Source organism: Ctenopharyngodon idella, chromosome 8, assembly GCF_019924925.1.
Source record: "Ctenopharyngodon idella isolate HZGC_01 chromosome 8, HZGC01, whole genome shotgun sequence".
Taxonomy (NCBI): Eukaryota; Metazoa; Chordata; class Actinopteri; order Cypriniformes; family Xenocyprididae; genus Ctenopharyngodon; species Ctenopharyngodon idella.
The window spans coordinates 28,528,640-28,545,849 of record NC_067227.1 but is presented as its reverse complement, the minus strand read 5'-3'; the positions used below and the strand labels follow the sequence as shown (position 1 = coordinate 28,545,849).

General features: G+C 34.6%; 1 protein-coding gene across 2 annotated transcripts; it reads left to right on the top strand.

The window, feature by feature from the left end:
- Positions 1–1,054: 1,054 nt before the first annotated feature.
- Positions 1,055–16,488, top strand: mapk13 (mitogen-activated protein kinase 13). 2 transcript variants are annotated; one of them, XM_051902508.1, is made up of 12 exons: positions 1,056–1,442; positions 4,951–5,080; positions 5,478–5,536; positions 5,762–5,867; positions 7,219–7,248; positions 8,874–8,921; positions 9,009–9,123; positions 10,609–10,680; positions 11,143–11,222; positions 11,481–11,559; positions 15,054–15,227; positions 15,322–16,488. In XM_051902508.1, exons 1-12 carry the CDS (start codon positions 1,330–1,332, stop codon positions 15,399–15,401), a joined length of 1,086 nt encoding a protein of 361 aa, XP_051758468.1. In that variant the 5' UTR covers positions 1,056–1,329; the 3' UTR covers positions 15,402–16,488. The 2 variants fall into 2 exon arrangements, with proteins under 2 accessions (XP_051758469.1, XP_051758468.1); XM_051902509.1 differs by lacking the exon at positions 7,219–7,248 and having other exon boundaries at positions 1,055–1,442.
- Positions 16,489–17,210: the final 722 nt, after the last annotated feature.

Sequence of the window (17,210 nt, the reverse complement as noted above, 5' to 3'; positions counted from 1 at the left end):
CTGCTGCTAATGAGCCAATTATCTCTGCACTGCAACACAGGAAGTCGTGGCCGTAAAAAAAAGTGACTTTTTATTCATCATTTTCACAAGAGCATGTCAGCCAGCTCTCTGACACTGAAAATCTTAGATGGTTTTAGAAGGGCTTATTAGACAAGGCAAGTTTTTAACGCTTTTATATTACTTTTTTACCAACACATCTTAATATTTATATATTAAACTTAGTGACCTTATAAGTTTTCATTGGTTCACAACCTGAAAGATGGAAAATGCAGTAAAGTTGGGTCATGAATCTCACATAATATATTTGCGATGATGGCGATATGACTAATGTTACACTGCTGTCACCTTTAAACCAATGATGCTGCTCACATTATGACTGTCTGACAGTGCCATCTAGTGGCCAACAGATGTTTAAATAAATAAGCTTTCATTTATGGGCCAGTGCAGAGCCTGTAAGAATTTATTTTTGTCTTTCACAGTTATAGCCTTCAAATAATTGAGTGGTTCAGTGCCCATAAAACTGGTAGAGAGATGAATATGCCCCAAAGGGAATATCCAAGAGATACTGCTCCCAGATTCTCCACTGCATTTAATTTTGTGATGGCTCACTATAACCTTTACTGTACTATCCATCACATTGGGATAACTGTCCTGATATACCAATACGATGTGCCAGTTTCCATTACAGCCAAGCCGAATATTAGTCCAGTATCTTCTGATGTCCCATGAGTGAATTTGCGCCTCACAGATTTGCTTTTTAACGAATAATATGTAGGCTAATATGTATATCAAAGCACATTTTTAACATTTTTTTTTTTTTTTTTTTTTTAAGAATTAGCGAACCCATCGGTTTCTTTTCAGGTTTTTTATTATTAATATATATATATATATATATATATATATATATATATATTTTTTTTTTTTTTTTTTTTTCATTCAAAGTTATTTAGCTAACATGTTGTGTTAACTGAACTGAAGGATAACCCAGATATGTGTTTACATGAAGGTGAGCAGCAGTGTGTCAATCAAAGCGGCAGTTGCTTGAATCGAAAGTGGGCATGTGCGGGGGATCATGACGTCAACGTCAGACAGATCTCAGCGCGTTCGTTTACAGCGATCTTTTCAAAGTTTCAATGGCTCGTGATTTAAAACGTCGATTCCGCGGCCAATCCGCACTACATAGGACCAGATAGACGGCCGTTTTATTTTGGCGTGAATTAGAATCGTTCCTACGCAGTGACCTTTTGGTGCTCGAATGCAGAATATCGCGTAGGAGTCGTTGTGTGCGCGGTGAACGTTTGATTTCTGCCTGTTTTCCTTCACAGCTAAATGGAGTCACGGGTGGAATTCAGTCGACAGGAGATCAACAGTACGGTATGGGAAGTTCCGGAAAAGTACATTTGCTTGAAGCAGATCGGAACTGGAGCGTATGGCAGCGTGTGGTGAGTTCCTTACAGACAGGTAGACGCTCATGAGCTGCATCTCAACAGGTTCCCACATAAAGCAGGAGGACGCTGTGTGGCAAGCCGTATTAGCATTCATTGCTTACAACTAACTATTATTGTGTTCGTATTTATTGTGAATAGTATTAATTCCGATAGTCTTTAGTACTTTTTACTAATCACTATCTAAATACTTAAGTATTCCATACGTAATGTTTAGTTACTCATTACTAAATACTTAAATAATAGTATAAATAAGTAGTACTGCTATCTTTCCAGTGAATTTTTTTCTAGTAAAACCGCAAAAGTTACCCTCAACGATTGAAATACATATTGCAAGAGTAGGGTAACACTACAATAATGTCCCATTAGTTAACTAATGTTAATTGACAATGAGCAATACATGTTCATTGTTAATTCATGTTAGCTCAGGTCCATTAAATAATATTAAAAACATAGAAAGCGTGCACATCCAAAAATATCTGAAACAGTTGAACAAAAAAATGTCGTGGGAGCAACAGCGTGCTAACTTTGTTTTTTTATTATTAACAAATAGCATTGCATTGCTATTTAGCAGCAACATTGTTCATGTGAACTATTACTAATGTAGTTTACTTGTGTTAACAAATGGAAACTCGTTGTAAAGTGTTATCTTCAGTGGCTAAAGTTTGCAATTTGTTACCGGTAACAATGGATAAGTAATAAGTACTAGTGACGTCCTGAATAGATGCTAGTCACTATTGGATTAACTTAAGGGCTTTTCACATTTGAAATAGTTAACCCTGGGTCATTCTAAACCCTGGGTAAGCGGAATCCTGGGTTATCTTGCTTCACGTTTCACACTGCTCATGATTTACCAGGGGTTATCGATTAATCTTGGGTATTCATAATCTGACGTTTCACACTGTACATTCCTAAACCTTGGGTTAACATTCTTATTTGCATATTTGCCATGTCAGTGTCATTGATTGGATAAACGCAGCACGCGACCTGTTTACATAAAAGCTCTAGCATTGCGCAAATCCTCTTATTGCTGACTGTACTATCGAGTTTCCTGAATGGATATTTCAGACTATAAAGGTAAGAATGAAACGGTCTATTCTTCACTCAAATTGTCGCATTTTCTCTCAGTATTTGACATTTTTCTTCTAAAATGCTGAATTTACTGTTTATATACAATGTGCAGTGTTTCCTTGACTGTCCAAAGCAGGCAAATAGGAGTACTCGATTGGTTGTCTGTTGCTAAGCGCCTAGCTGTAACATTCTAACACCGCATCATTTTACACTGTACAAGTTTCAAAAGTGGTGCTAACCCTGCTTCGAAGCAGGGTTTCATAACCCCAGGTAAAAAGCGGTGCTAGCTAACCCCGCTTCTAAATTACAAGTATTGAACGTTCTTTTACCCGGGGTTAAAAGCGGCATTTAGAACGACGATAACCCGGGGTTAAAGGGTTAGTTCACCCAAAAATGAACATTATGTCATTAATTACTCACCCTCATGTCATTCCACACCCGTAAGACCTTCGTTAAAATTGGTTAATTAAAAAAAAAGAATTGTATATCAATTCAACAGAGTATGTCCAAATTCTGACATAGTAGGATTTAAATTTTTGGATACATTCGAGAAGGTAGACTTCTGAATTAGGAATCTTAAAGGGTTAGTTCACTCAAAAATGAAAATTCTGTCATTAATTACTCATCCTCATGTCGTTCCACACCCGTAAGACCTTCGTTCATCTTCGGAACACAAATTAAGATATTTTTGATAAAATCCAATGGCTCAGTGAGGCCTGCATTGCCAGCAATAACACTCCCTTTTTCAATGCAGAGAAAGCTACTAAAACCATATTTAAAACAGCTCATGTGACTACAGTGGTTCAACCTTAATATTATAAAGTGACTAGAATACTTTTTGTGCACCAAAAATAACAAAATAATGACTTTATTCAACAATATCTAGTGATGGGCGATTTCAAAACACTGCTTCATGAAGCTTCGAAACTCAACAAATCATTTGTTTCGATTCATTGCGTATCAAACTGCCAGAGTCACGTGAACTATTGAAGTTTCAAAAGACTTATGATGTAACAAAGCCTCGTTTACTGAAATCATGGGATTTTGGTGCTCTGAACCACTGATTCAAAACAAATGATTCGTAAAGCTTCGAAGCTTCATGAAGCAGTGTTTTGAAATCGCCAATCACTAGATATTATTGAATAAAGTCGTTATTTTGTTTTTTTTGGCGCACAAAAGTATTCTCGTCACTTTATAATATTAAGGTTGAACCACTGTAGTCACATGAACTGTTTTAAATATGTTTTTAGTAGCTTTCTAGGCATTGAAAAAGGGAGTTCTATTGCTGGCAATGGAGGCCTCACTGAGCCATCGGATTTGATCAAAAATATCTTAATTTGTGCAATGAAGGTCTTACGGGTGTGGAACGACATGAGGGTGAGTAATTAATGACAGAATTTTCATTTTTGGGTGAACTAACCCTTTAAGCGCAGTGTGAAAAGCCCCGAACTAGTATCTTGTGAATAATCACTTAGGGAATTTATTAATACTAATCCTGGTACTGTAATGTTGTGCAGAACTTCCTTCCTATAGCCTGGTTATAGCTTAAATCTTAATTGATCAACTTAAAAAATATTATGTGGAGTACACATCTATAGGGGCAGTCTGATAGTATCAAACTTTGAGCTGATACGATAACCAATAAAAATGTAGGGTAGCACTTTATTTTATAGTCATGTTCCCCATGTACATACAATGTATTATTACAGTAACTACAATAACTGGGTAATAACTAGGTACTAACCCTGAACCTACCCCTAAACCTAACCTTAACTCCTGTATTTACCTTATATTACCCAGTATTTTCTTCGGTAAGTACACGTACTGTAAAATAAATTGCAACCGAATTCAGTTATGAATGATAACTGATATGATAGAAATCTGATATGATATGATAGAAAAGCCTGTTTTTCATACTAAGTGAAGAGATTAATCAAACAATGCTAACTCTAGTTAGATATTTTCAACATCCAGTACAGGCCAAATCATACTTACAATGCTACTGATGTCACCAATATATCATGCATTGCTAATTTTGCAGGCTTTTTGCAATGGACGTTTATGTTCAACTGTGCTACTGTATTGTGTATTTACTATGGCAGTCACATTATTGCTAAAATTAGTCATGATATGATCTATCCCAGCAGCATTGACATTTCCTGTTGAGGGTTTGATGCCACAAAACCTTCACAACAGCTCCTAGATCAAACACTGGTAAAAGTGGGGGGACTGTGAAACCCACATGCTCTGACAAATTAGTCAGTTTGCAGGAAAGCAATGTGTGTGGATAGTATCACAAAACATGCTTGTGTAGTTTCTTATTTGAATATTGCACTTTCTGTATCAGTTCCTGAATCTGTTACAGTTGCTTCTTGAAACTTTAACCTCAGTTCATAATGTTTGGGTATGATAGTGATTGTTCTCCTTATCTTAGCTCGTCCATCAACAATAAAACCAAAGAAAAGGTGGCCATCAAGAAGCTGCACCGGCCCTTTCAGTCGGAGATCTTCGCAAAGAGAGCCTATCGTGAACTGAGGCTACTCAAGCATATGAAACATGAAAATGTAAGTGTCATCTGTGCTTGACATGCCTCGAGGTCAGATTTTGTTGCTTACATTGTTAGTGCTAGTTTCCAGCACAACCAGAAATTAGAGTGGCTTTTGCAAGGCACAAAAGACTTGTATCACACCATACTCATTGTTTTCATTGAGAATAGTACGAGTATCAGATGTTTAGCTTAGTGGATTGAGTGTGTGTGGACTGAGCGGATACTTGTGGCGCCTGGAGACATGATGATGATTGATTGCAGTGTCATAAACTGTGTCTTATATAACTATCTAAAAGATACACAGAACTCTCAAACCCAGGCAGCCTTATTCAGTCAGTCTGTCCATTAAATACCATTATAATATCTTGAAAAGACCGTGACTCACTTCTTGCTTTTTTGCTGTCCAACCCAAGGTAATAGGCTTGCTAGACGTCTTCACTCCTGCCTCCAGACTGGATGACTTCCAAGACTTGTAAGTCTTTAATGAGGCCTGTGTGTGTGAAATCTATCTGATAGCCATATGTCCTGAGACATATTTAAAGAAATAGTTCAGCCAAAAATGAGAATTCTGTCTTTATTTACTCAACCTTTATCTCTTTTTCATAAAACGACAGTTCATAGTGACTTTAATTTCAGTCTGATGTAAAAGAACTGTTCCTTAAAAGAGAGAGAAATAAGCAATTCTTTTTTGTTTTAGCTACCTGGTGATGCCGTACATGTATACGGATCTCTCTAAAGTCAAGGGCGTCCTTACAGAAGACCGTATCCAGTTCCTGGTTTATCAGATGCTGTGCGGACTAAAGGTCAAACCAAAACATCTCACAAAGAGAGGCCAAATTTTCCTAACCAGGCATGATGCAACAAGTTTCCAATAGTTTCTTTCCGCATGGAAAATAAATGCTGTGTGATGCAACACAGCCAGTAAGAACAGAATTGTAATTGACCGAGAATCTTCATGTTAGTTTACTGTTTACTTTAGTACACTTCCATTCAAAAGTTTGGGGTCAGTAAGTTTGAGTAAGAAATTGATACTTTTATTCAGCAATAATGCATTAAATTGATCAAAAGAGACAGTAAAGACATTTATAATGTTACAAAATATTACTGTTTCAAATAAATGCTGTTCTTTTAAACTTTTTATTCATCAAAAGCAGCAGAACTGTTTTTAGCATTGACAATACCATGAAATGTTAATTAAGCACAAAATCAGCTAGTTAGAATTATTTCTGGTGGATCATGTGACTGCAATGGCTGCTGATTCAGCTTTTCCATTACAAGAATGAATTGAATTGTAAAGTATATTGAAATATTTCACAGTATTACTGATTGTACTGCATTTTTGATCAAATACATTCAGCCTGGTTGAGAATAAGAGACTTCTAAAAACTTTTTAAAAAATCTTACCGACCCCAAACATGTTTGTGGACTTACTTTGCATGACTTATCACTGCACTTTACTCAAAAAAATAAAAAATAAATATATATATACCTCTCCACCTCTAAAACAACCACAATCCATTCAATTTCTGATGAATAAAACCAAGTTTTGTTTTTTTCATTTTCCTTTTTGCTAGAAATACATCACATTATGGAAGTAAAATGTGTTGCGAATGCAGTTTCCTGTTGACTTTAAGTTGGTAAACGTCTCACAATACTGAAGTAACTGAATATTTGAGAAAAATGACCAAATACTTGGCATTGTAAATCACATCAGGCATTCACTAGGTCAGAACAGAAACACGTCCACCTGCAAAGCCTTTAATTAATGCAAAGCAGTAGTACTGCAGGAAACAAGACATGCACTTAAAACCAAAGTATACGTCAGTTTACACGTTAATATTCAGCATATGCGTACAATCGAATGCAAAGACTTTCAAAGTATACTTGATTTGATAGTGTGCGTGAACAAAATGTACATTGCATGCTTGGTTAGAAAATTTGTTCTGCATGCGCTCAGTGAAGTTTATGTACATGTAAAAACAGAAGTATACTTTAGGCTTAGGATTATTGCCAGTAGGAATGTTAATAAAATCTTTCAGATCAATCCTATTAGTGTAATCAAATACTAAAACATAACACTGTGAAGAATCTCATAATACTGATTTGTGGTATTTCTTTTTTCTCTCTGTCCCTCTGTTTCTCTTCACTCCACAGTACATTCATGGTGCTGGCATCATTCACAGAGTAAGTGAGACTGGCAGTGAATAAACAGCATCTGCTCATAATTATCATTTCCACACAGAGCTGAATTAAAGACACATGGCATCTCTTGGGATCGTTGTAGCTCTTAGCCGGGAGATGCAAATGTGATCCGTGGGGGAGTTTTCATCTCCATGAATTACATTTACTTGCAGCTAATTCGCTAATATGTATTGATCAGTGGACTATCAACAGCCATTTACTACATTTCCTCTCATCTGAGAAAATCCCTCTCAGCTTAAGAGTAATAAATATATTTATAACTTATATTTATTGATGTATTTATTAATAACTACTTTACAACAGCTTCAGACATTTAGATTTAATCCAATTAGATTTAAAATAATGTATTGCTGTTTTGAGTACTCCTTACATAACGTGAAGCTGTTTTTGATCATTTGTTATGAAGGGCATATGCCCTACTTTTCAAAAGTTTGGGGTCAGTAAGATTTTTAAATGTTTTTGAAAGTCTCTTTTGCTCACCAAGGCTGCAAGGTATTTGATTACGAATACAGTAAAAACAGTAATATTGTGAACAGTGCTGGGTAGTAACTGATTTTAATGTAATCTGTATTACATAATCAGATTCCAAAAAATATATATTTGTAATTAGATTACATTACATTACATTTTTAAGTACTCATAATCAGATTACAGTTACATTTGTATTGATTACATGATTACTTAATATTCACAAAATGGCAGTTATTCATAATTTACTGATTCTCACTAATTCTTTTTTTTTTAATCTTTTAAATCATCCTTTCTAAAACAGGCTATTGCTTATGTATGTTTAGAAAGTCTTCCAGTTTTGTGGAATTACACTAGTCAGAGGCCACACAACATAACAAACAAAATATTTAATCTTTTTTGGATTTTATTTTGGTTGTTTTAAAATGTTACATTTTTGGTTTAATTAATTATTATCTTTTCATAAACTTACAAACCCCCTGCAGTTCCTTCACAAACTCCAGTTTGGGAAACCCTGATGTAATGTAAAGTTTAATTCACTTCATTGTTATTTATATCACTATAACACAAGATTATCCTATTTAAATTTATGTAATAAACAAGTTACAACTAAAAGTAAGGTCAAAGTATTCTAACAGTAATCAAAAAGTAGCAGATTATATTACCTAAAATGTGTTATGTAATAGATATACATTTTATATATATATATATATATATATATATACTGTAGATAGATAGATAGATAGATAGGCTTATATACATACAAACCCTTTTCTTTTGACATTCTAACAGTATGTTTTAAGTAGTAGACGCACAATCCTTGTTGCCAGATTGAAATGTCCTTTCTGAAATGTGCTTTATTGTTTCTCTAATTCTATTCCTATCAGTGAGTTCAAGGCTTTTTGCTTTGGGTTTCCTATTGTGCACTGTCCTATGAGGTAATGCCAGTGGTTTCCTGTTTAGTGAGGCAGTGCCTGTACATGCTCAGAACTGTTTGAAGCCACCCAACTTACTTTGAATGTGAAAAATACAGCTTGTGGAATTCAGATTAAAGATTTCCTAAGAAATCCACTAAGATCTTGTGTAATTGTTCAAGAATAATGTCTTTGTAGCAAGATTAACACCTTCATGCATTGCAGGACCTCAAACCAGGAAACCTGGCTGTGAACCAAGACTGTGAGCTGAAGGTCTGTGCCACCATTCTTTCACCATAAAAGAGGAAAGCGTAAACCCCAGACAGTTGACAGTAACACACTCCTTTGTTCTGACTGCAGATATTGGATTTCGGCCTGGCGCGTCATGCTGAAGCAGAGATGACAGGTTATGTTGTGACGCGGTGGTACCGGGCCCCTGAGGTTATTCTAAACTGGATGCACTACACGCAGACAGGCAAGATGTTTATCATTCATTAAGATGTACATTCCTATTCAAATTATTAACAAGAGCTACTCAGGTGTTTCAGATAGGTAAAACATTTGTATATAAATATGAGGTAAATAATTATTGACTCAGTCATCTGTTATAGTCCAGTTAGTTTCTTGAAATCTGTCCAATAGCACCTCTATTGGTCTATATGAGCATTTACTGTATAACATCTCATTAGAATTCATAGGTATACAGTAGTGGCCAGAAGTGATGTCCAGCCTAGGAAAATTGATATCTACATCTTTTATTCCAATATTATTAAAAATTTGTTAAAGAATTTGTAAGCATATTGCATAGTTGAGCTTTTTGTTCTTCACTCATATTTAAAATATTTAAAAAATATAAAATATTCTTTCATATTTTGATGGTTTAATCAAACTTATAGGATTAAATATCTCCTCCTTCCTTCACTTTTGGCCACTACTGTAGTTCTAACAGAAATGTTTGGATAGACATGCAATATCAACGTATGGCCATCTTCCATTTATTCCATCTTCCAAAATGTATTTCTAACAAATTTACATATGCAAATCGTTACCAATCTTCTTAAAGGGTTAGTTCACCCAAAAATGAAAATTATCCCATGATTTACTCACCCTCAAGCCATCCTAGGTGTAAATGACTTTCTTCTTTCAGACGAGCACAATCTGATATATATTTAAAAATATCCCGGCTCTTACAAGCTTTATAATGACAGTGAATGGGGGTTTAGATTTTGAAGCCCAAATAAATGTATCTATCCATCATAAAAGTAATCCATACGGCTCCTGGGGGTTAATAAAGGCCCTTTGAAGTGAAGTGATGGGTTTTTGTAAGAAATATATCCATATTTAAAACTTTATAAACTAAAATAACTAGCTTCCGGCAGACAACCGTACGCATACTGCGTAAGTTGACTTGCACCACTCTGCGCTTACACGTTCGTCATTGCGTCATGCATCGGGTCAAAGTTACTAAAGTTTTGGCTGGCTTGTATTTACAATAATGAGATAAATTAAAATGCAATTAAATGTATTTAATATTTTAATGGATTGTAATTAATAAAAAGTTAAATGTTCTGCATTTGCTGGCTGTGTGATTGTTGTCTAAGTACTGAACTGTGGCAGTACTACATTATATGTGCTCTTATGTTGACAGAACTGGATAAACAAGCTCTTCCTAACCGTTCGTTTAGAACTCCATATATCACTATTCCATATAAATGTTAACATTAATATTTACTGTGCTAAATAATGATAACACTTAAATGTAGAAATCAGTCTTTAATTGCCAGTTAGTCTGAATGTGCTCTGATTGTTTAATTATTAAGATCAATACTAGATTGCTGGGTTCAGTATTGCTGCATGCATGTATAGCATGTCAACAGGTTTGCATTTTTTTAAGGACTGGTAGTTGTAATGATTATTATAGTTCAATATTTGTGATTGTTGACTTTTTCCTTCTTTCTAGTGGACATCTGGTCTGTTGGGTGCATCATGGGTGAAATGTTCAATGGAAAAACACTCTTTAAAGGAAAAGACTGTATCCTTCAGCATTCACTTTGCCTATTTCCAGTTTTTATTTTCCTGTTTATTTCCAGTTTTTACTAAATGACCACATTCTGAGGGCTGTATTAAAAATATTTTAATACTTCTTTAAAAGGATAGGTTTGACATTATTTACTTGTCATCATGTCCTTCCAAACATACATGTTTGTTTTGTTTTTATATAAAATACAATCATTATGTAGCTCTTCAAGTATTCTACTTTTGAAAAAATAACAGCATACAGGTTTGGAAAGACATGAGGGTTTGGATTTTTTTTTTTTTTTTTTGGGGTGAACTATCTTTTTAACATTCTGTTTCTTAAATTTCATTGTCACTGACATACAGTACAGTAATTGTGATTGCATTTAGAAATGCTGTGCCTACTTATTCCCCTTGTCTTGCTTGTCAAGAACAGAAATAACTTGGAAATTACATTCCTTTAACTTTTGACATTCAGACATGGATCAGTTAACTCAGATAATGAAAGTAACGGGAACACCAGGTCCAGAATTTATTGAGAAACTTGAAAGCCCAGAGGTAAGACTATTTCAATGCAACCAAAGATAGTATCTTTAATACATGGTGTGTCTGAATCTTGATTAAACATAAGACTGATCTCTGATGCAGCTCGGAATGAATTGTTAATGCGATGCGAAATAAGATGGTCTTGAATATTTTGGGGAAAATTTCAACTTGAATTATTAACATACTGTGTGACAGTTGCTGTAGCTACTGTGCTCAGCTGTCATCCTTGTTCTTGATCAATGTCAATATCTCTTCATTGCTGTTAAATAGGCTAAGAGCTATATCAAATCCCTGCCCCACTACCCACGCAAAGATTTCTCTACATTGTTTCCCAGAGCCAGTAAAAAAGGTAAGTAATACCCCAATAAAATTACTCCTTTGTCGTGTTGTCACAGTTCTTGCTTAGCAAGAGACTTTTTTCAGAGTAAAACTTATGATTTAGTTTGACTGCATAGTTACTGCCTGTCAATGTGATGTGTCATTATTTCTGACAAAAATGACAAGATGCTGAGCAATTGCAACAGAGCAATTTAAGCAAGTTTTTACATTTTTACACCAAACTTCAGGTAGAAAATATTGCCACACATATTCTATGCTATTGCACAGCAGTGAAAACTAACTAGATTAGTAATATCTTGCAACTTGGAATTTAATAGGCATCCCCAAAAATATGAATTGTCAGCCAAACATTTTAATTACATTATGTTAGGTTTCTGTAACAAACTTTGTTAGCCCTGCAGTTATTTAAAGATTTGGTGCCACCTTACAATAAAGGTTCAATTAGTTAACATTAGTTAGTTAATGCATTGGGTATTATGAACTAATTATGAAAGCATTTAATAATCTACTATAATGTTAATTTCTACCTATACTAATAATTGTAATATTTAAAGCTGTACAAATTAATGTTGTATTATGAACAAACATGAATTACCAATGAACAATAGTATATTTATATATTAACATTAACCTAGACTAATAAATGCTGTAAAAAAGGCCTGATGTAACTATTTGAACCTTATCATAAAGTGTTACCCAAGAAATTTCTAGAATTGCAATTCTACTAGAATATGGAAATGTAATTCCTGCAACTGGAGAAATATTCTAAAACACTTCAAATAAATGTATTATTTATAAGTTTTTCCACATATTTCAATAGTTAGTCAGATCATGTGTTTTAAAACTTGACTGTAATTTTATACCGGCATATTCTAGTATCCTAAACCAACCTTAATCAGACGCGACTAGTCCTGATAAAGGATAAAAATGACAAAATAACTATAGAGTGCAACTGTTGAGTTCCAGAAGTAAAAACTCGAATACATTTCTCTATAGAGAAATTGATTTTTAATGATAACTTATAAACCTTTAAAGGCAGCCTTACTGTGAGCTACGAGGTTGTTAATCAATAGTATTTGCTTTTGTTGAAGCCGCCAGACCGCATTATTTCAACTTAGTTTTATTTCAACTTTAGTTTTAATAATCGTGTTTAACAGCAGAATTCAGGGTGAAAAACTACTTTAGCTGCATTACCCATGATGCTGTACATTACACCAATCAGAGTCGAAACAAGAAAATGTGCCAAAAGATCTTGTTAGCTCCACCCACTCACATGAAGCACCACAAATGACATAATCGAGTCTTTTTATGCTCTCAAAATACTTAAATATTTGAATATATATGCTTATTTTGCAAAAAACGTATTATTATATATATATCTGATTATGTTCTTCTGAAAGAAGATAGTCATATACACCTAGGATGGCTTGAGGGTGAGTAAATAATGGGATGATTTGGGTCAACTATCACTTCAAGGTTCATAGAATATTGAATTGATTGACTGACTTTTTTCTTGTATTTACTATAATGAGATCAATTAAAATGCTATATTAAAATAATCGTGTTTAACTGCAGAATTCATGGTGAAAAACTATATTACCCATGATGCTTTATTATTACAAAGGAGTATAGGCTACTTTAAAAGCCTCGCGCGCTCAACGAGATGGAGCGGGACACGGAAAATGAAGTAAGGCCTATACCCGGGCCTTAAGACAACTTTTATTTTCTCTCACACACAGCACAGAGAAACAACTTTCTAATAAAGCGACCAAACTGCCTGTCAAGTGATAGACGAAACTGACAATGACTTTTTATCTTTTTTAAACTGAAATAAAAGGCAATGTGGATAAACATTCACAGCCACGATGTACAGACCACCACACAAAGATATAGAAGAAAATGAATAAATACATTTTGGATTAATAAACCTAAAAAAAAAAATATAGGCCTATATAAATAACTGCAGAAAGGCCACACTGCAGAGGTATGCATTTCACTTGCATTGCGAGCAAGCTTTAACTCTACAGCGCAACATCGATGCACTGAAGAACAATTTAAAAAACAATTATTTACAGAATTGAATTAGAACAGAATATACTGTTCTAATAAAAAAAAAAATGTAAAAAAATGAAATAGTCATAATCAAGTCACAAGTGCAAAATGCATGAAGTGCAGAGGAACATATATTCAAAACACAAGCCACAAATAGTTAAATTAGATAACCCAGAGTGATCAATAAATATATTAAAATTAAAGAAATTATTAAAATAACGAAAGTAGCCTAGGCTATAGCCAGAATTGTCAACTTTGTCTTTTTAACTGCAGAGACAAAAACACTAAACTGGAATAGCAGTCTTTTTTGCTAAACATTCACAAGCATGCAAAAATCAAATTAGAACCGGCTGAAATGTTTTGAAATCACTTGTACCCTACCTAATGGAGAAAAAAAATCCAGTCTTTCACGTGATCTGCCTGTGTCCGTTTACGTCTTTTCAAATAGTGCGTTAGTCAACTCGTTAACATTGGCCGGCAGAAGTGCGCCGCAGTGTTTGTCGTTGTTGAGCGGACATGAGCTGTTGGCACAACTTGCATCTTACGTTTTTTGGATCATCTTTTACCATATCAAAGTGCATCCAATTCCACACTTTAGATTTTTTTTTTATCCCAGACATTGTTAAATATTTAATCCCTGCCACCAAGATGCCCTCTGTCGGTCACAGATCATGGAAAGTGAAACTTCAATCTGTCACAGGGGTGGTTGGATTTATTCACGCACATTAAAAATATTTATTAAAAGCTTCTTTCTCTTCACATTTTTATTTATAGCATTATCATAATAGGCTGTATATTAACCTATTGGGAGAAAACCGGTAGGTCTATGTAAAATCAGATATTGAGCACCCCCATCTTGTTTCATAACACCTCTGCGAAGATTCGACTATGAGATTGGTAGTCGAATCAGGCTCCTCCTATCAAAGCATCGAATCGTTGACTATTCAGGGTCACCCCTAGTTTTTTTTTTTTTTTTTTTTTTTTACATATAATCAACATTTTTAAATAAGTAGTTTAATATTTCTCCATTGTTTTTAATTTATGCTGTTCGCAATGCTTCATGGGATTGTAGTTCTTTTTTCTATCTCTAAAGTTATTAAGTACACAGTCTTGTTCCTTTGTATTTTTGTCTGATTTTCAAATACTTTTTTGCTTCAAATCAAAGCTTGTAATGTTATGATTCGCCTCGTAGCTGGTTGGCTTAGTTCATGGCTTATAACATTTATTGAAGACTTTTTTTTAAATCCCTATGGGGAAATGAATAGAAAAAATACTTCCCGTGTACGGCCACTGTTGCACTCTATTGTCAAACAATAGCTCAGCTTGCCCTGTACTACTAATACAGTAATGCTTGTATAATAATACATGTATCAACTCTTGCTATTCTAATGCTGTCACTTTGTTTCTGACACATTGTGTCCCTAATTGCCACTGCACTGGTAACTAACCCAGCGGTAGATCTGCTTGAGAAGATGCTGGTGTTAGATGCTGATGCTCGACTCACTGCTGATGGTGCATTGGCTCACAGTTATTTCGATGGCCTGAGGGACCCAGAGGACTGGCCAGAGCCCACGTCATACGATGACAGCTACGACAATGCCACATTGCCCTTAGAAGAGTGGAAACGTGAGCAACAGATATTACACAGATTGTTATGGCTGCTGTACTTTATATTGACATAAATTGTGTATGTAAATGTAATGTGACTATTTTTTCACAGGTTTATCATTTAAAGAAGTGAGGAGCTTTGTTCCTTTCCCAAGAAGAGACTCAAAGAGAAGAAACACACTCACAATGTGATAGTGGGTCTGACATTTACGCTGTACTGTATTGCAATTATGCAATTTAGTCTCCGCCTCGAAACAGTTTAGAATGTTTATTCACTCCTTAAAAAGTATATGAATAGCAGTATTTTGTACAATAACCAACTCTTTTTGGAAAATGGGGGATATTTTCTGGGCTTCTGGTGAATGAGCATTTTATTTTTAGTGACAGTTCATGTAAAGTCATATGATAGCTCTGTGTGGGGAACAAAATTTTCATTCTGCTAAATGTTCTCCTTGTGCTTTCCACAAAAAAGAAAATAATTTCAAAAGATGTGAGGGTGAGTAAATGATAACAGATTTTTTTATTTTTAAGTAAACTATCCCCTAAGTGCTATCAGGTTAAAATTGCTCTATAAAAGGACAGCCATATACAATTTCAAGTATTTTAGTGTTATGGGTCTTAAAATTCAAATATTTTCCCAGTCTATACCGTTTGAATTTTGGGCTTTTTTTTTTTTTCTTTTTTTTTTTTAAATGAATACTTTTATTTAGCAATGATGCATAAAATTGATCAAAACTGACAGTAAATACATTTATAATGTTACAAATAAATGTAACATAAGTTTTTTTTTTTACGTTCTATTCATCAAAGAATCCTGAAAAAAAAAAAATGTATTACAGTTTCCACAAAATTTTAAGCAGCACAACTGTTTTCAACATTGATAATAATAAGAAATAAGCAGGAAATCAGCATATTAGAATGATTTCTGAAGGATCATGTGACACTGAAGACTGGACTAATGATGCTGAAAATTCAGCTTTGCCAACACAGGAATAAATTACATTTTAAAATGTATTAATTTCACAATATTACTGGTTGTTTTTTTGTTTTGTTTTTTTGATCAAATAAATGCAGCCTTGGTGAGCATAAGAGACTTACGTCAAAAACTTTTTTGTTTTTTTGTATATGTCCTTTTTTGTATATGTGTATGTGCTTTCAGACACTGTAACCACTGTTACTGACTTCTGTTAAACACTTAAAGAAAGTTTTAGCATTGAGATATGTTTACCTACTTAAAATCAATATGAAATAAAAATCACAACCCATTTTACTTCAATAATCTGGTGTATTTCTGAGTGAAACAGGATATGCTACTAGTAAATTGTTTTCTGGCGTTGCCTGTTTTTCTAGCGGGATTTTTATCCAGTGGGAATTAAATAGGGGTGGAACGGTTCGCTGTAAACAAAATCGTGGTTCCGCCCAAATCTGACGCATCTATAATATGGTTTGTTGAGAACGACAATGTGTAAAACAGACGGATTCGGCTAATGTATGTTTCAGTCGATGGATATACATTCTGGTTTCCCAATACGTTACAACAGCGATGATCAAAAGGACATGGACAAAACAGTCGCTGTAAACAAATGTTTAATGCTCTATGACCAGTCATTTACGCCGTCATCACCCGGGTGTTGATAGCGCGCGAGCGCAGGTGAGACCTGAACATCTCACGTTGCTATCTGTGTTTAATTTAAACTCATTCATCCGTAAGACGCGAAAGAGAACTCGCGCGCGCTGTGAGAAGATTTGTGTGTACTCATCTGAAGCGCGTACACGGAGAGCTGCGTCACAGCGCGCAAATACTCTCGCGCAAATTCTCTTTCAAGTCTTGCACCTAAACTGACAAATTAACACAAAAATTATGTCAACATGCCCATCTTAGAGAGTATCCTAACAAACATAGTAGGTTATGTCTTAGAAGAAAAACGAGACAGACAACGCATGTGTATCAGTGTACTGGATCTTTAAATTTTCTTAAAGGGACAGCAGTCTAATATTCCT

Bases quoted from the DNA above. Each gene is read 5' to 3' on its own strand.
- mapk13 (XM_051902508.1), top strand. From the start codon at position 1,330: ATGGAGTCACGGGTGGAATTCAGTCGACAGGAGATCAACAGTACGGTA. The intron at 9,124-10,608 runs GCAAGATGTTTA...CCTTCTTTCTAG, and splicing joins GATGCACTACACGCAGACAG to TGGACATCTGGTCTGTTGGG. The intron at 11,560-15,053 runs GTAAGTAATACC...TAACTAACCCAG, and splicing joins TCCCAGAGCCAGTAAAAAAG to CGGTAGATCTGCTTGAGAAG.